Source organism: Muntiacus reevesi, chromosome 2 (genome assembly GCF_963930625.1).
Source record: "Muntiacus reevesi chromosome 2, mMunRee1.1, whole genome shotgun sequence".
NCBI classification, from domain to species: Eukaryota; Metazoa; Chordata; class Mammalia; order Artiodactyla; family Cervidae; genus Muntiacus; species Muntiacus reevesi.
The window spans coordinates 30,875,268-30,895,780 of record NC_089250.1 but is presented as its reverse complement, the minus strand read 5'-3'; the positions used below and the strand labels follow the sequence as shown (position 1 = coordinate 30,895,780).

Below are 20,513 nucleotides of genomic sequence, written 5' to 3'. Positions count from 1 at the left end.
GGCTGTCTGTCTGCGTCCTGTGTGCATTCAAGGCTTACTAGTGTTGTGTTTATCTTTGGATAGGAAATTCAGAGGGGTGGCGGGACAGAGAGCTATGTCCTTGAAGGAACCCTCGATAATCAAGGCAGCTCCCAGAGTCAGCTCTTTCAAGCCGCTCCCCGCAGAACAGGACCCTATAAGGCCCTCCTACCTCTTCCTCCATAGCCTCTGCTTTAGCTCCTCTCTGAAGAACCCAGATGATTAGTATCTGATGTACATTGTCTGAGTTTTTCAGATCCTGAAACTACCACCAAATGGAAGAAAGTAACTACTTGATGATGCTGAGCACTAGCTCCAGACTTTCTAGCACCTAAAGACTGACCACCATCAAACAATCTGAGAATGGTGCCCGGCCCTTACCTTGCCTTTAAAACTGCTTCGCTGAAACGCTTAGGAGAGTTCTGGGTTTTTGAGCATGCGCCACCTGTTTGCTTTGCTTCACCCTGCAACAAACCTTTCTCTGCTCCAGACTCTGACACTGTGCATCAGGCATGTGAAATTGCATTCGATGACTTAAATAGCTCTTTGTTATATTAACAGCAGTTCCTATCTTGGGGGTATTTTCCAAGTTAAAGTTGCTTGCCCCAGAGCTTCCCTGTATTATCTCACAGGGGACCTCTGGAGCACCTGTGCTGGTTTCTGCCCCTGTAACTCTCGGACCTTCTGTGGCTAAGAGGCTGATTTAGTTCCATCACTCAAGCTAAGGCCCAGCACCCAGGCATGAGGTACATGTTCAAGCCTAATGAAAGAAAGGTTTGGACGCTTCTGGCTTTCAAGGGACGGAAAAGCAGCAAGCCTGAAAAGTGATTGAGTGTGGATTCTAAACTCTGTTAACTGACTTTGAGGCACAGGCCATCTGCTGGGTCCAGGATTTTCTTTCTCCCTCTCAAGGCACTTTAGAAGGAAGATGGAGAGTAAATCAAGCCATGGGGTGGTCCCCATTCTCTTGAGAGGCCTTGGTGCCTTCTGTCTCTTGTCCACCTGCCTAGCCTTGCCAGTCCCGGAGCCCCAAGGCTGCTCTGTGAAGACCTGAGCCAGAGCCTAGGAGGGGGGAACTAAAAAGCCGCGGAACCAGAGATGAGGGAGCGGCGGGGCCGGAGGGAAGGAGGAGCTACGGGACCGGCAGGCCTAGCTCCAAGGAGGAGGCGGTGGCGACGCGGGAATGGAGCCCTTGCGGGTCCTGGAGCTCTACAGTGGAATTGGGGGCATGCACCAGGCTCTCAGAGGTGAGAAGGCACGGGCGCCACTTCCATCTGCGAGTCGGAGCTGCTCAGAGTTCGGGGTCCAGGGCGGGGCGGAGCGCTGAGGCACTAGGGGCGGAGACTGGAGGGGAAACGGTCTGTGGGGGAGGGGCGGGGGAGTTGCTCGGTTGTCTTGGAAACCGCCCGCGCGGCGCCCCAGCTGTCCCTTGGCGAGGAGACTCCCTTCCTCCGCCGGGTCCGAAGGGCGGGAGGGGTACCTGCTGGGAGCCCTGATCCTCAAGGCTTGGTTGTAAAGTCGAACCAAAATGGTGCCCACAGAGCGGGAGTGGCGAGCCCCCCGCCCTGTGCCAAACCCCAATTCTGAGTGAGGCTGTCACCCAGAGGCCCGGAAACTCGGTCCTTGACCCTCGAGGAACTCCCAGCGGGGAGGGGAGGACGCTGGGCAGGGTCCTGCTGGTGAGGGCTTGGATCTTCCAAGTGATAACTGCCACGCGGGGTAGAAGTTAGTGAACACTAAGTAGAACCGCACGGGACGCCTGGAGAAAACAACTCTAGTCAGTTCTGACGGTTGAAAAGAAACGTCTTGTTACTTCTGGTCTAGATACATTTAGGCGCCAGAAGAGCTGAGTTCAAACTTCGTTGAAAAGTGACCTTAACGGTTTTGAACCTGTGTCTTGGTTTTACAATGTGACAAGTATTTCTTTCAGAGATGAAACGTTATGAGCATTAAATAAAAAGTGGTTAAAATGTTTAATAATGCCCGGTACATTGTAACCACTCATATATTGTAAATATTTTCCTCATGTACCTCTTGCATTTTGAGGGTTTAGATTTGTTTGCTGCTAAGTTGGAACTGCAAGGTTCATTTTGGCTGTTTGCCCCTCTTCAGTTCTGGGTTCTATGCTAGGCACTGGAGTTGTAGAGTGACAAATAGACATGGAACGTGTATGTTTATTCTTAAATTACCATGACAACCACAAAACTGAAACCTCCTTGCTTCCTTTTTTTTTAGTACCAAGGGTAACACGAGACTAATACTGTAATATACGGACAGTATGTCTTAAGTTGAGCGCGTAAGTTTTCTAAGCATGTATATTGAGTTTGAGATACTGGAGTGGGTTGCCATTTCCTTCTCCAGGAGATCTTCCCCATCCAGGGATCGAACCCGGGTCTCCCTCATTGTAGACAGAAGCTTTACCCTCTGAGCCACCAGGAAAGTCTCTAGACTTTTAAATTTTTATTACCAATTATTTGATGGCTCTCTGTGTTCAGTTCTTTATGTAAAGTAACAAAACTTACCAGCAAGAAAACAAAACTAGCATTACTTGTGCTCTTAGTTAATTTTCTAAGATTGTCAGCATTTTACCCGCCTATCTTTGAAGCCCCTTAAAGGTTATTTAGTGCTGTAATTCAGCCACTCCTTAAATGTTGGGTGTTAATCCCCCCCCCCCCATTTTTTGCAAGTTTAAATGTGCTGCAGTTAATTATTGAGCATTAATTTTGGTTTTCTCTTTAGCATGTTTTCCAGAAGTCAAATTAATTAATGAAAGACTATGTGCTAGTTGCTAAGTCAAAAATACTGAGAATTTTTAGACTTTTGTTGATATAACAGGTTGCTTTTCAAAGGATTTGAGTGCCTCCTTCAACTACATTTTCCTCAGGATTTGTATTATCCATTTTTAACCTTTATGAATTTGTTAGGGGAAGTTGTATAATTTTAATTTGTGTTTTTTGGGGGTTAATGAAATAATTTGATATTTTCCCTCCTACTACCCATTGTAACCTGAATTTGTCAATACATATTTCTATTACTACTGCTACCATCCCAAATCTAAGTTATATCATCTCTCACTTAAATTATTAAAATAGTTTCCCAACTGCTCCCCTGCTTGCTTCCACTCTGCTTTCCTGCACCATCCTTTCTCCATTTGGTAACAAAGTGATCTCTTACCTGGTAAGCTGGATCGTGTCACTCCCTGGGGTCAGTGGTCTCCCTCTGAGGTTAGAATCAGTCCCCTCTTCATAGAAGGCCTATGAGATCTAGCCTCTGTCCACCTCTTCAGCCTTATCTGCCACTCTGGCCTGCTTCTCTTTTCCAGACTTGAAGTTCTTCTTTCTCTTTGTTCCTCAGACCTTCAGAATTCCCCTTAATGCTCTGGCCTTAGCTTTTGCTGTCGTCTCCACCCACGTGCCCTAACCACAGGCTCTCACGCTGCAGCTGCATTTTGTCTTCCACAGCTCGGTAACATGTGGCTGCTGCAGACCAGCCTCCTTCTGCTGACCCTGTGATCCACAGTACCCCTCCTATGGCCTCTCTACCTGATGCTCCATCATCTTTTGGCCTGAGGTTGGCATATTATGGATATTGCTTCTTGTCTTCCAACATTCATTTATTTGATGTACTAAAGTTTAAAATTTTTCTGTAATAAAATATGTTACTGTTCTCCATGGGGTTTTTATTAATATATAATAATGCAAACTAGTAACAATGGTGGTTAACTGCAACAATTACTAAGGACTTTTTATATGTCAGGCCTTGTTTTAAGTATGTAATAAGCTAGTTAGAGGTAGAGTCAGTATTATAACCTAGATCTCTTGACCCCACCTGTTAACCATACAATGCTGCCATTTTTTTCTGATTAGATCCATTAATTGAATCTACATCTTAAATAACAATAAGAAGCAGCCAACAGGAATAAGATGGAATTTAAATTTTGACAGTTTTCTAGATACAGGTTATAACTGACTTAATTGCAGTAAAATATACGTAACATAAAATGTGCCATTTACCCATCTTTAAGTGTGCAGTGCAGTGGCAGTAAGTACTATCTTTCCAGTGCTGTGCAGCCATCAGCACTTTCTGTTTCCAGAACTTTTTCATCATCACACGTGGAAACTGTACATTAAAGAACAACTCCCATCTCCTTTCCTCCAGCACCTGGTAACCACTATTATACTTTGCCTCTTCTGATTTGTCTATTCTAGATAGCTCATATAAGTGTAATTATAAATATCTGTCCTTTTATAGCTATCGTATTTCACTTACTGTAGTGTTTCCAAGGTGCATCCATGTTTTAGTGTATGTCAGTACTTCATTCCTTTTTACAGCTGAATAATATTCCACTACATGCATATACCATATTTTGTTTATCCATTCATCTGTTGATGGGCATGTGGGCTGTCACCTGTGGGCTATTATTGTGAAGAATAGTGCTGTAAGCATTGGTATATATCTATCTGTTTGTGTTCTGTTTTCAGTTCTTTTGAATATTTACTCAGGAGTGGAATTGCTGGATCATGTGGTAATTCTGTGTTTTAACTTTTTGAGGAACCACTAAATTATTTTCTATAGTGACTACACAGTTTTATATTCCCAAGCGCAGTGTCTGAAGGTTCCAATCTCTTTATCTCAATGTCCTTGACTTGTTATTCCTTTTATTTCTTTTTTTTTTTTTGATAATAGTCATCCTGATGGGTATGAAAAAATATCCCATTGTGGTTTTGATTTACATTTTCCCTAATAGTGAAAGAAGTTGAACATTTTTTCATGTTCTTATTGGCCACTTGTGTATCTCTGGAGAAATGTCTATTTAAGTCCTTTGCTTATTTTGGAATTGGGTCTTTTTCTGTGGTGTGAATTCTGTATATATTCTGGATATTAATCTTTTATGAGCTATATGATTTGCAAATATTTCCTCTTTCATAACTAACTTTTATTGTAGTAGTTATAAAAGGTTTATTTAATTTCTTTGGCAGCATGAGAGATTTGCCCCAAACCCCATGGACATTTTAATACCTCAATAAACATTTCTCATCCTTAGCTGTATATGCAGTATGCTATTGTATTGGTGTAGTAACTACCCAGATACTTCTGTATCTTCTAAATTTCTTTTAATTTTATTTTGTATCTGTATGTCCATATATTAACTTTTTCCTCATCCTGTGGTATTTTTATTTCCTCCTGTACACCTCTGGGCTTCCCTGGTGGCTCAGATGGTAAAGAATCTGCCTGCAATGTGGGAGACCTGGGTTTGATCCCTGGGTTGAGAAGATACCCTGGAGGAGGATGTGGCAACCCACTCAAATATCCTTGCCTGGAGAATCCCCATGGATTCCATGGGGTCACAAAGAGCTGGACACAACTGAATGACAAAGCACAGCATAGCCTCTAACACAGAAGCACACTAGTGACAGGGTTTCTGTAGATAACTGTTGAGTCTATTATTGAATTGGTAATCACTCTACTATCACGCTGATAAAACCAGTTTTCTTAGTCCAAATTTTTGTATGATACAAAATTCTTAGTTGTAAACCAGAGTCCACTCTCCAGCTAACATCAGCAGAAGAAAAATTATTAAAAGACATTTGGAAGCCCACAGAATTTACAGGACATCCAAATATATCAGGTGAAGAGGGAACTGCCCCACAAGTCATCACACGGACCTCACAGCTTTTACCAGTCACGCTGGGGACTGGATGTGACAAGTACCATCACAGTTTTGCCGTGAAAGATCTTGACCACCTCTCACACCAAAAGAGATGAGTTTTCTCATTTGCTCCCTCACATGGCTATTTCTGAAGTGAAGTCATGTATGGATGCAATTGGTTGGTGAACATTAGGTACCATTGCCAAACTAAGGAAGCCAGGAGAGTGCGTTCTGGCTCCAGTTTTGTAATGTGGCAAAATTCTGGAAGACATGAAACGCAGGCAAAGATTCTGGATGGCCACAAGCTTGGCAGTGTCATGGCATCCTTTAAGACACATTTGCCCCTGTACAGGGACCCTGTGTTACCACTTTGGTATTATTTATGCCTGCATAGCCTGTAAAGTTTTGGCTAATGAATTCTCATTTGGCTAAGGAGAATCTTCCAAGTAACAACATCTTTCAGAAAGCAGCAGACAAAGTTGTCTCATGAGTTATATAGCAGTGGAGCCTGCAAAGGCACCTGCAAATATAAATGGTTAGCAAATAAGAATCTTTTTTTTTTTTTTAGTATCAGGGAAAAGTAAAATGTGATTTAAGGTGATGAATAAAGGAAAGCTGTAACTGATTACTGTTATGTTATCTAGTCAACTATTGGGATAGTATTAAAAGCAAAAAGTCTTGCCTCCCAAATGATTTTGAAAGGTCTTCCATGGCTTTAATATTTTCTGTTAAAATTATAAGCCTCTCATTTGTCACTCATTAGTTATTAATTTTTCTGAATCTTTCGTGTTTCTCAGTGACTTATATGCCAACTTAAGATTCTACCAAACTACTTTGTGATTTGGTGTGCTTATAACTGATGGAGCAAGTACATTGTGATGAAATGTAGACCTGATTGTCACCTAGGGGTAGTTTTGAAACATCATTTGTAAGGGACTGAAATTTGAACTGTTAATTTTCTTTTCTATTTATCTTTGAGATTGTAAAATTGCCCTCTTTCTGTCTATTTTCCCAGTTATTTTTATATGATTTATTGTCAGATTTAAAATAAAGCTAGGAGAAACAGGAAGATCCCCTGGAGTATGAAATGGCAACATGCTCCAGTATTCTTACTTGGAAAATTCCATGGACAGAGGAGCCTAGTGGGTTACAGTCCATGGGACCACAGTCAGACAGGACTGAGCACCTGAGCACACACATACACACACAAAGGCTAACAAGGAAAAATATGCCCCATTAAAAAAATATGTATCATTTGTTATTTAGTATTTATGGGAATTCCTAGTTTGATTTTTCTCTGCACTTGAAATACAAAGAAGAGATGCATAGAATGAATTTTGTGTATTTCAAAACAAACATCAAAACTCTCCATTGGATGATAGAATTAACTATCTTTTATATGAAGAATAATGAATACATATTTCGCAGCAGAGTATTTATTACTATATTCCACACATCAAATTACTTCTCCCTTGTTAATGAATAATAACCAATTTGTGTCAGGACCTGTCTATTGGGGTTTTTTTTTTTTTTAGGAAACTCAATAAATAGTACGTGAATCAAGAACTTCCAGATGTTCAAGCTAGATTGAGAAAAGGCAGAGGAATCAGAGATCAAACTGCCAACATCCATCAGATCACAGAAAAAGCCAGAGAGATCCAAAAAAACATCTACTTCTGCTTTACTGACTACGCTAAAGCTTTTGACTGTGGATCACAACAAACTGGAAAATTCTTAAAGAGATGGGAATAATAGACCATCTTGCCAGCCTCCTGAGAAATCTGTATGAAGGTCAAGAAGCAACAGTTAAAACCAGACATAGAACAATGGACTGGTTCCAAATTGGGAAAGGAGTACAACAAGGCTGTATATTGTCACCCTGCTTATTTAACTTACATGCATCATGTGAAACGCTGGGCTGGAAGAAGCACAAGCTGGAATCAAGATTGCCGGAAGAAGTATCAATAACCTCAGATATGCAGATGACACCACCCTTATGGCAGAAAGCGAAGAGGAACTGAGGAGCCTCTTGATGAAAGTAAAAGAGGAGAGTGAAAAGTCTGGCTTAAAACTCAACATTCAAAAAACTAGGATCATGGCATCTGGTCCCATCACTTCATGGCAAATAGATCGGGAAACAATGGAAACAGTGACAAACTTTATTTGCTTGGGCTCCAAAATCACTGCAGATAGTGACTGCAGCTATGAAATTAAAAGATGCTTGCTTCTTGGAAGTAAAGCTATGACCAACCTAGACAGCATATTTAATAGCAGAGACATCACTTTGCCGACAAAGGTCCATCTAGTCAAAGGTCTGGTTTTTCCAGTAGTCATGTATGGATGTGAGAGTTGAACCATAAGGAACGCTGAGGGGTGAAGAATTGATGCTTTTGAACTGTGGTGTTGGAGAAGACTCTTGAGAATCCCTTGGACTGCAAGATCAAACCAGCCAATCCTAAAGGAAATCAACCCTGAATATTCATTGGAAGGACTGGTGCTGAAGCTCAAGTTCCAATACTTTGGCCACCTGATGCGAAGAGCTGACTCACTGGAAAAGACCCTAATGCTGGGAAAGACTGAGGGCAAAAGGAGAAGGGATGACAGAGGAAAACGTGGTTGCATGGCATCACCAACTCAATGGACATGAGTTTGAGCAAACTCTGGGAGATGGTGAAGGACAATGAAGCCTGGCGTGCTGCAGTCCATGGGGTTGCAGAGTCGGACTCAACTGAGCGACTGAACTGCAACAGCAACAATAGAGTACCAGAGATTCATAAACGATATGAGTCATAAACAATATGAACCAGAGGTTCATAAACAATAGAAATTAATTTCTCACAGTTCTGAAGACTGGGAAGTTCAAGATCTTCATGGTAGCATGGTTGAATTCTGCTGAGGGCCATCTTCCGGGTTGCAGAGTACTGCCTGCTCATCGTGTTCTCATTTGGTAGAGCAGAGGGGAAGCAAGCTATTCATGAGAGCTCCAGCCTCATTCACCTACTTCTCCTCCTAATGACCTCCCAAAAGCCCCACCTCCTAGCACCATCACACTGGGAGGTAAAGTTTCAACATATGGATTTGGGGGGAACATTTACATTCAGTCCATAACACCAGTCTCCTGTCTGTTTCTCTGACAAACAAGCATGCTCCCATCTCTGGACCTTTGCATTGTCTCTCTTTTCTGGTTTAGAAGCATGATTTCTCAGATGTGTCCCAGACCTGCTCCCTCATTTTCTTCAGGTTGCTGCTAGTGAGACCTCCTCTAACCAACCTACATACAAATATAACCAGGTTCTTCTTTCACACTGTCTGACTTACTCTCCTTTATTTTTACCATAGTACTTTTCATGGTTAGGCATATTATACTTAATTATATACTTAATTATTTGTTGGTTGACCCCCTCACCCCCACAACTAGAATATAATTCCATAATAGGATATATTTTGTCTAGAACATCACTTGCACATATTTGTGGAATGAATAGGTGAACATGGGTCACGTTTGCCATGAAATATATATATAGCTTGAAGTAGATACCATTATACTGTGACAAATTTAAGCTTAGATATTAAGTCTGAATCATGAAGATCTCTCTCTCTTTTTTGTTTTTGTTTTTTTTTTTGGATGAGCTAAATCAGTACTTCCCAAAGTTGATCCATAGATAACTTTTAAAGGATGTAAAAAGGTGTTATGCAAGATACAGAACAAATGTGTGTGTGTGCTGGAGAGTGACCAATTGAAGCATGAAAAGTTTTTATGTGTGTGATTATATGTGAAATTTTAATAGATAATAGAGATTTTTTTCCTGTATCACATGATAAGACATTTGAACTTTTCTCAGAATGATCACACCTATTGAGAATAAGTTAGTTTTAACTCAGTGTAGAATTTTAATCATATGTTGTTATAATAATGAGATATGGTAAAAATAATTGGAAGTTTAACTTTATTCCTGTCAAGAAATGTTATTTCTTTGTATGGAAAGTTGAAAAGAAGAGGTTGATATATGAGAGTACATCTGTGAGTGACTCCAGAATGATTATCATCATAAAGGTTTATTAAATTAATATTGCATGTAGAATTTGGTATTTGTTGGTGTCTGGAGCCTTCTTAGGATTTCTTTTGGCTTTTTGCTTTGCCATTGGGAAATTATCAGTATTTCTGAAGCATGATCTTCAGAAATAGTGCCAAACTGCTCTTATCCTGCCTAAAAGCAAAAAAATATATATATATATCTTCCTAGAAGGCAGGAGACGCAGGTTTGATCCCTGGGTCAGAGAGGTCCTCCTTGGAGGAGGAAATGGCAACCCATTCCAGTATTCTTACCTGGGAAATCCCATGGACAAAGGAGCCTGGAGGGCTACAGTCCATAGGGTTGCAAAGAGTTGAACATGACTGACTGACTGAGCCTGCACGCACATCTTTGGGAAATAAGTAGATTGTATGTTGAGATTTTAAAAATACTGTAAATACCTTTACTTTACCTGTATCAATAGTTGCTTTTACTTTTTCACTAGTTCTTTTCATTCTGGGACTTTTAATTACCACAAACCAAGCAAAAACTCATGGACTAAAGTAAAACCACTCCATTAGAAAGTTAATCATAATAGTTTTTCAGCATCTATTAGTGATTTTTGTTCAAACTCCATAGTGAATTTAATAATCCCTTTGTTCTCAATGAATGAGACTTCATTTAAGCAACAAACATCACAGCCTTTTAGCACATACATGACCCTCATAGACTATGGCATGTTCCTTAATTATAGGTGAATATCAGTCCACAAAGAACCCATAATTCAAAGGGTTTACACACAGTTCTAGTAGGAGCACTTGAACTTTAATATTAATAGATCAAATAAGAGATACTAAATAAGTAATTTTGCCTTATTTACATTTAGTCCTAAAACCCCTGAAATGTAGATAATAAAGTTCCACAGTACTTTAAATTTCTCTGCTTCTTCAGAAGACATTTGTTTTTGTGGCCTCATTTTATTTTTGTTATTATTTTCTGAGTTGTTTAAAAGAATTGTTGATTTTGCCTTAATGCTGATCATTTATCTCTACTTTACTCTCCATCCAGTGAGGTTTCCTTCAGTCAATTTTGATCTGTCAGAATATCAGTGATCAGGCTTGAGGAAAAAATATGTGAATCTATAATGTTATGGTTTTGTGTGTGTGTGGGGTGGGGGGAGTTGGCATTTCAGTATTTGGCTAGGGAGGCATGCTTGAAATCCAGAGGTCTGTTTCACATAAAAGGTTGTCTTTTGCATTTCTCCCATGATTGTATCATCAAAAGGCTTGTGATTTCATCAAAACCAAAACCCAAACATGGATACATATGCCCTTAAACACATATTTGTCATAAATTTTTCAATGCAATATATTCATTTTCTCTCCAAAAATTATACTTTGGTAAGAGGATATGGCCTTATATTTTAGTTCTCATGAAGGATGTTGATATTCTTCAACTACCTTATTTTAGTTTGAACAACAAAGTAATGAAAACACTCCTTGGAAAAGTTACATTAGCTTGAAAAAACTTAATACCCACTTAGGATGCTTGTTGGGGTCACTTGAAATTGATGAAAAATGTTACAGCTGAATTTAAAGGTTTAGAGATAATTTTTGGGAAGATGACCTTACAATTATAAGTATTAGATATCATTGTAAACAAACCTTCTAGAAATTGCATTACAAAGCAATACACTATGGGGTCACTTTGTGGAGATCACAAATAGCTAGTGGGTAGTTGTGGTTGGCATAGTATTTCCAGTGACATCATCGTGCATGAACTCAAAAAAATGCTAAATCTTAAGTAACTTTGAAATTGATGTGCTTCTGAAAATTGTTAGATAACTTAAAAAGTGGCTCCATGGATGGTAAAGACCGTGATTTCAAGATGCATATAGAATAATCTTGTTTCATGAAATTTGATTGTATAAAGCAATGTTTCTTAATGAACATAATAAGAAAGTGTTATTTAAAATGTTTATATAATGAAATAAATTATATAATATGAAGTCATTTCCTTTCATCATCTGTATTACGGAAATGGCTTTACGTCTCACTTTGGATAGTCTTATATGGAAAATGGGCAACTGGCTTTTATGCTAGTTGTCATATTTGGGCATATATGTACAATATTGCATGTGTGTGTAATGTAGATGAGTGTGGACATAGAAAAAAGTCAGGAAGCATGCACAATGTCCCACTCTCAGTGTTAGCTTCTGGGGTGGAGTGGGGCTGAGGGTCTTGCTCTCCAACACACATCAAGCACATCCCCACTTCAGTGCTGTTGAACTTGCCGTTCCCTCTGCCTGGCACGCGGCTCCCCACGTAGACACATGCTTAGTCCCTGTGTTTAATGTCATCTTCTCGGTTCTTCCCTGGTCAGTATCAAAAACTGCACCTTCTGCTCTGCCTCCCTGTACCCCTTTCTGTTTGATTTTTACTCTAAGCACTTACTATTACCTATCATACTGTTTGACTTGGTTATGTTTCTAATTGCCTCTCCTAAAATGGAATCTCCATCAGGTGGGGATGTTTTTGTGTCAGAATTTTGTTGGTTTTGTGCGTGTAGAGATTTATCTTGTTGACTGTTGTATCTCAGGCATCAAGAATAGTGTTTGCACAAAGGAGATACTCAACAAATATTTGAATGAGTAAGTTATAGAGCATGAGCATTTTAATGACTGATGATATTGTTGGGTTTGTTTTTAAAGGACATACCAGCTTAAATTTCATAGTGTTTGTGTGACTATAGTAATACCAATATAATACCTAAGACTATTTAATTTACTAGGTGAGATTATTTTAATTTTTTGACAACAAATGAAGTTAAACATTTAAAAAATATTTTTACATTTAGTGCTCTTTTTAACTGTGTAATACGTTTCTTAAAAGTTGGGAAATACTGAAACCATGCTCATTATTCATTCAGGACATAATTGCTGACTGGTTTCTGTGTAATGGGTCTATCAGTTCAGTTCAGTAGCTCAGTCGTGTCCAACTCTTTGTGACCCCATGAACCGCAGCACGCCAGGCCTCCCTGTCCATCACCAACTGCCGGAGTCTGCCCAAACCCATGTCCATTGAGTTGGTGATGCCATCCAACCATCTCATCCTCTATTGTCCCCTTCTCCTCCTGCCCTCAATCTTTCCCAGCATCAGGGTCTTTTCAAATGAGTCAGCTCTTCGCATCAGGTGGCCAAAGTATTGGAGTTTCAGCTTCAACATCAGTTCCTCCAATGAACACCCAGGACTGATCTCCTTTAGGATGGACTGGTTGGATCTCCTTGCAGTCCAAGGGACTCTATAGACATGCTCTGTTCTCTCCTCCACAGATTATAGTCTGCTAAGGAAATACCCATGCTGGACAAATGCAGAAGAAAATTTAAAAATTATATATGATGCTCATGTAGGGCTAATCCTTGTTGAGGATTTAGATTTTATCTTTTCAATCTGTGTCCTACATGGGTCCATGAACACTGAAATAAATTATAGCTTTTTCACATAGAATATCTTGACTTTTTCTTTGCCATTAAATGTCTTTGTTAACTTTTGATATTTAGTGGTTGTGTGACATTCCATTTTATGGAATTTCCACAATTAGGTTGCTTGTAATTTTCATCGTTATAAATAACATGCCATTGATACATCATGTGCGTCTTTTCTCTACGTCTCTGTTATTGCCTTATGTATTAGTTTCCTGTTGCTGCTGTAACAGTTGACCATAAACTTAATGGCTTAAAGCAACACAGATATATTCTCTTACAGCTCTGGAGGTCAGATGTCTTAACATCAAGGTGTTGCCAGGACTGGTTCCTTCTGGAGGCCCTAGGAGAGAATCTCCTTTCTGGCCTTTTCCAGTGTTTGTAGGTCACCTGCATTTGGCTCATGACCCGTTCCTCCATCTTCAGAGCCAGAAGTGTAGCATCTTCACATCTTTCTCCCTGTCCTCTGCTTCCCTCATCACATCTTCTTCTCTGGCTCTAACCATCTTTCATCCTTCTTGTGATTATACTGGGTCTATCATTATAACCCAGGATAATCTTCTCTTGATCCTTGGTCATATCTGCAAAGTCTCCATTGCTATGTAACGTAACATTTCACAAGCTTCAGAGATTAGGATGTGGACATCTTTGAGGGGTCTTTATTCTATCTGCCATACCTTAGGGTATGTGCCCAAGTATAAAATTGGTAAGTTCAAAGCAGTATTTAGACTTTAGATACATACTGCCAAACTCCTAAAACATTGAATCCTCAATTGATATTCACGTCTGCAGTGAAAATTCCTATCACACCTATATATACATATATATATATATATATATATATATATATGTATATACATATATATATATATAACATTTGATATTCTTATTTTTAAAAATCTTTGTACTTTTGATAATAATAATAGCAAGCATTTATTGACTGACCACTGTATGGTGAGCACAGATGTAAGAATCTTCTAGGTATTAAATAATTTAATCCTCAGGCAACTATGATGTAGATACCTTATTGTCTCTGTTTTACAAGTAAAGACACTGAGATCAAGAATTTGTTTAAGTCACATAGTTGGAAACAGTGAAGCTAAAATTCAAATGCAGGCAACAAGCTAACTAGGTATCATATTCTAAATCTTTTCTTGGACTATGTGAACAGACACACACACACGTATGCACATACATACATTTTGAATAAAAGATCTCTTAGGGTGTGCCTGTGACAGCCTTGATTATAAAAAATAATGATAGCTAATATTTGTTGAGTACTGTGTGGCTTAGTGAAAAAGGTTTGCATACAGTCAGGAGGAGTATGGAGGAGGAAAATGAGCAGTGAAGTTAATTGAAATGCATTTTCCTCTGAGGTCTTAGGACTAGCCTGTGCTTTCTGGTCTAGTGCAGAGTTGTAAAACTTCAGTCCAGTTCAGTTGCTCAGTCATGTCTGACTCTTTGCAACCCCATGAACTGCAGCATGCCAGGCTTCCCTGTCCATTACCGACTCCCAGAGCCTTCTCAAACTCACGTCCGTCATGTTGGTGATGTCATCCAACCAGCTCAGCCTCTGTCGTCCCCTTCTCCTCCCTCCTTCAATCTTTCCCAGCATCAGGATCTTTTCCAATGAGTCTGTTCTTCACAGCAGGTGGCCAAAGTATTGAAACGTCAGCCTCAGAATCAGTCTTTCCAGTGAATATTCAGGACTGATTTCCCCCACGATTGACTGGTTGGATCTTCTTGCAGCCCAAGGGACTCTCAAGAGTCTTCTCCAACACCACAGTTCAAAAAGATTAATTCTTTGACGCTCAGCTTTCTTGACAGTCCAATTCTCACATCCATACATGACTACTGGAAAAATTATAGCTTGGATTAGACGATCTTTGTTGGCAAAGTAATGTCTCTACTTTTTAATATGCTGTCTAAGTTGGTCATAGCTTTTCTTCCAAGGAGCAAGCATCTTAATTTCATGGCTGCAGTCACCATCCACAGTTATTTTGGAGCCCCCCAGAATAAAGTCTATTACTATTTCCATTGTTTCCCATCTATTTGCCATGAACTGATGGGACCAGTTGCCATGATCTTAGTTTTCTGAATGTTGAGTTTTAAGCCAAATTTTTCACTCCTCCTTCACTTTCATCAAGAGGCTCTTTAGGTCTTCGCTTTCTGCCATAAAGCAAAGAAGGACTCAGGATGGCAGGAGAGGAGTTTTAATCTTGGGGATATTTATGATTGATAACATAATTACACTTTTACAACAAGCCTTTGTTTTTTCATTCACAACTAACTAGATACAGGGTACTGATGCTTATGTTATCTGTAATTTCTTCATTTACTTGGTCAGAATGAATATGTCAGAAATTGTCATCTTTTAAATTATGAGAAAGCATCACCAAAAACATGAACAATTCGTAGATGTTCATTCACTCACAGCAAATTTATGTAAAATAGTCTTTGTTGTTTAAATCTGTAATAGGCTGTGTTACATGTGTTTATTTAAATAAAATGTGTTTTTAAACATGGTTGTGGCTTTAAAGAGTTTAAGGTGAAGGTCTTAGATGCCATGGGGAAAGAGGAGAAGACAGATTTCTATCTCTTGAATTCCGTTAAGTATTTAAATAGGTGGGTTTCCCAGGTGGCTCAGTGGTAAAGAATCTGCCTGCCAATGCAGGAGACTCAGGTTCCATCTCTGGGTGAGGAAGATTCTCTGGAGAAGGAAATGGCAACCCACTCTAGTATTCTTGCCTGGGAAGTCTCTTGGACCGAGGAGCCTGGTGTGCTACAGTCCATGGGCTCTCAGAGTCAGACACAATTTAGCGACTAAAGAACAACAATATTTAAATAGCTTTCGACTCATTATATTTGGTGCCATATGTTGATCTTTTAAAACCTATCTCAGTCAGTTTAATTCTTGCTGTTTTTTATTCTTTTGACTATTGTGTTGGTGGGATAAAATAATGCATTGAGTTACAACTGTTTGCTGGTGTGTGTGTGGCAGGGGGGCCTGTGTGTGTTTTGAGAATGTAGCTAGTGTATGAGAATATATTCTTGTCTGTTCTTGAAATTTACTTTTCTTTGGTTTTTCAGGGAGAAATATTGAGTTCTTTTTTTCAAGACAAAAAGTTTTTTGTTTGCTTTTTACTGATGTTAAGTAAGTGTTAGTCGCTCAGCCATGCCTGACTCTTTGCGACCCCACGGACTGCAGCCCACCAGGCTCCTCTGTCCATGAGATTTTCCAGGCAAGGATACTGGAATGTGTTGCCATTTCATTCTCCAGGTGATCTTCCCAACCCAGGGATCGAACCCGGGTCTCCTGCACTGCAGGCAGATTCTTTACTGACTGAGCTACAAGGGAAGCCCATTATAAAATATAAAATATTTTACTGATTATAAAATACTACATTATTTTTGTAAAATAAAATCCCACAAATAATCTAAGAAAGTTTAAAGGAAATGGTAAGAATCAGCCCAGAATCACACATCTGCCATCAAGATATAGCTCCATTGACAGTTGGCTTTTTTTTTTTTTTTGCTTAATGTGTACACATAAACTTTATGTTTACCTCAGTGTGATCAACTGTGCCGTATATGTTGTTGCACATGGCATTGTTTCATTCCTTTTTATGGCTAGGTAACAGTCCATTGTGTGTATGCACCTCATCTTCATCACCATCTGTCAGCGATGGGTAACATATGTAACAGCGCTGTTACATGTGTAACATCACCAGTACCATTTTGATTACTGTAGCTTTGTAGTATCATCCAAAGTCTAGGAGCGTTTTGCCACCTGCTTTGTTCTTTTTCCTCAGGATTGCTTTGGCAATTCTGGGTCTTCTATGGTTCCATATACATTTTAGGATTATTTTTTCCAGTTATGTGAAAAATGTCATGGGTAATAGATTGCTTTGGGTAGGATGGTCATTTTCATGATGCTAATTCTTCCAATCCAAGAGAATGGAGTATCTTTCCATTTCTTTGAATCCTGTTCTTTTTTGTTCATTATAGTTCTCAGCATATAAGTTTTAATCAGGTTTATTCCTACATTTATTTAATTTTTTGGTATGATTTTTAAAGGAATTTTTTTTGCATTCCTTTTTTGATATTTCATTGTTAGTGTAAAGAAATGCAACCTATTGTGATATTTGAAGTGCAAGAATCTTTAAAAAGAAGTAGGAAATATACTTTGGTGATCATTTTAAATTCAGAATCCTTGCATATCTGTTTTTGCTAAATACTTTTTAGTTTTAGTTAAGCTTGACTTTGAATGAAAAGAAATAGACATTTGATGTACTCAATTGATCTTCCATTTCACAACTAGATGTCAGTGTTAACATATCTGATTACGTTTCAGGTTGATTATAATGAGGTAATTCAAGAATTACTCACCTATATGAGATATAGTTCAGAAAAAAATGATAAGGAAAAGAAGAAAAGCAACTTTCCTTATTTCAAAGGAGGCCAGTTAATTTTATATTTACATTCTAAAATGTTTTTCCCCCCACATTAGCTATGTATGAACAATTAAACTTTTTTATTTATTTGGTTAGGAAACGCGGGTAGAGTGTGTACTTATACCTTTTACTGCCAACAACCAGAGGTTCTTCCCTCCAGCTTTTTCAGGAAGTATGATCAGAAGAGGGAGGAAAATAATCACTATTCAAACGTGGTGTGTATGTGTGTTTCTTGCCCACTTACTAAGAAACATATTTCAGAGCAGGAATTATGCATGTAATTCCAGTGACATGTGTAACATTTCACTTCAAAGTCTCATAACTAAATCTGCCTTTTTTTAACTTTAAGACTCATGTAAATGGGAATATGATACCCCTTATCCTTTCCTTGTAGATCTAATCTGACAATTTTAAAAATAATTTATGCTATGTTCATCTAATTATACAGTGTCTCACCTTTTTTTTTAATCTATGCTTCCTGATAATATTAACAAATATGCAATCCATAATAAACTAGAAATATCATGAATAAAATCCAGGTAAAGCAATAGATCAAAATACTGAAAACACATCCTTCCTTTCTACTTTCCCAAAAGATCCTGTGGATCTCTTTTTCCCCAACTCTCTCCCCTCTGAGAATTACTACTCTTGGACCACTTAAAGTGATGGGGCTTCCTTAGGAAAAATCTATTGCATTATATTTGTTTGGATTTTTAAAACATTTTCAAAATCTGTGTATGCAGCTTAACAAAGATTTTTGAAGACTATAGATTTAAAGTATACAGTAAGAAATACCAAGACAACTTGTCTTTGGAGCTCAGTTTAAGGTTTTGGTAGAATTAAAAGGCTTGGTTTTTAAGAGTATTATTTAAATAGTTTAACTTTTTCCTTAACACACTCATGCTGCTACTGTTGCTGCTAAGTCGCTTCAGTTGTGTCCAACTCTGTGCAACCCCATAGACGGCAGCCCACCAGGCTCCCCCATCCCTGGGATTCAGACGGCAGCCCACCAGGCTCCCCCATCCCTGGGATTCTCCAGGCAAGAACACTGGAGTGGGTTTCCATTTCCTTCTCTAGTGCATGAAAGTGAAAAGTGAAAGTGAAGTCTCTCAGTCGTGTCTGACTCTTAGCGACCCCATGGACTGCAGCCCACCAGCCTCCTCCATCCATGGGATTTTCCAGGCAAGAGTACTGGAGTGGGGTGCCATTGCCTTCTCTGTAACACACTCATACCTCAAAACAATTCTGTTTTGAAAAGGTAGGGTGAATTAGTGTCAGGAAGATCTTAGTATGTTTATTTTTCATCATGGAAATAACTTTCTAGGTCATGTGGTAGATCCTAATTTTATTACAGTCTAAAATATGTGCACACAGTGCATTTGTTTATTGACTTTAAAAATCTATTGTTTTCTGAGAAAGAATTTTTGGTTCATCAGTTTTTGTATCACCACATAAAACACGCATTTGGCAGTTGTTTTTTGTCAGTTTTTATGTCTTCCAGGCACATAATACAAGAACATAAAATTAATTATTGATTGTGGTACAGATTTGGCACATCACTGTGGGTTTTCAATCAGCCTGTAAAAAGAGAAAAATCACATCAACTAACTCCAGGCAGTCCCAGCTTGCTGTATATATGATAGAAATGCAAGCAGGAGGCATCATGCTAATTACAACACTTCCTGTTTAGTAACACAGAGGAATAGTTCAATGAAATTTACTTAATTCCAAGCTCTCTTACAATGATTAGTAGTTGCTTAGTTCTTAACCTTGATTATAAGGTTTGTGATTTTGCAAATTGATTCTTACATACTAATTTTTGTTATTTGTTTAAAAGCCTTCTTCATTTATGTTTCAAGATCTCTCTGATACCTTTGGCAGAGATATAATTTAGAACTTAAATTTACTTTATACGAAGGCAGATAAACTAATTATTGGATTTAAACTCAATCAGAGGCAGCTGCCTATGATATTACTAACTGGACGTGAAGCTTCCAGTGACCTATATACAAGGCAGCAGAGTACCTAGAGAGAGTTGGTCCTAGCCCAGGTTCCTGAGCCTGGTAGTAGATGTGTAGTAAACACTTCCTTGGATGCGTTTGTCCCCTTGTTTCTCTCTGCCATTGTCTTTCCTAGGCCTCAGGGTAGTGTTGTGATTGTTTCTGAGTGTCTGTTTGCTTCCTCTTTGCCCCATCTTCTGTGATCTGGTTTTTATTTCCAGGTCTTTATTACATGTGGCCTAGCTCCTCACATCCTAATGTTTTTCTCTTTCATTTTTTGATATTTGGCTGCCAAATTTAACTATTAAAAGAAATGGTTATTAAAGAAATAGCTATTTGGAGCTCCTATTTAACTTTGTAATACTTTCATGATTTTCCTAAGACCTCTCAAATACTTTTATTTCAAGAACTCTTCACATTTTCTACTGATTTGGGGCAGGGTTTATACATAATTGGGTTTGTATGTGTTTTGAGAAAGAAGTGCAAAGAGGGTGGTAATTGCAAAATACAACAGCAGTTACAAATTTTGACTGCTATTTTAAGACTATACCAAAATTCTCTGAATCAGAAAGCATTATGAAAACGCCTTTCTTCAGCAGCAATGAAGGAAGACATACCCTTGCAATTATTTCTTTTGCTCTTCTTATGTTCTCTCCTTATCTGTCAACATTTTTAATTTTTGGTCTGTGAAATTTTTATATTGGACACAAATTAATTTTTCATTCCATTTAAAAACTTACCTAAGCCTTCAAGGAGTGAATTCTGTGATATGTGAGTTATATGCTAATAAAGCTATTAAAAAAAAATTTTACCTGAAACTTCCCAAAACTTACCTAAAAGCATTTCCAGTGGTAGTGGGAAGCAGAATTGTATTAATGTTAGAAGATGAGGAACAAA

The 20,513-nt window shown here is 38.7% G+C and overlaps 1 protein-coding gene across 6 annotated transcripts in view; it reads left to right on the top strand.

Annotated features, from left to right (window-relative positions):
* TRDMT1 (tRNA aspartic acid methyltransferase 1) overlaps positions 1-20,513 on the top strand; it is a 93,989-nt gene that overhangs the window by 37,455 nt on the left and 36,021 nt on the right. Inside the window, exons 1-2 of one of the 6 annotated variants that reach the window (XM_065921178.1) lie at positions 1,145-1,265; positions 3,480-3,588. The exons of 1 other annotated variant lie outside the window; for it this stretch is intronic. Coding sequence is in view for 2 of the 5 variants with exons in the window: in XM_065921176.1 (XP_065777248.1) it covers positions 1,202-1,265 (64 nt within the window). In the remaining 3 variants the exon portion in view is untranslated. Of the gene's footprint in view, positions 1-1,126; positions 1,266-2,253; positions 2,295-3,479; positions 3,589-17,800; positions 17,832-20,513 lie in introns of those variants that run through there. 4 more of the 6 variants (XM_065921179.1, XM_065921176.1, XM_065921177.1 and 1 more) reach the window with 4 other exon arrangements.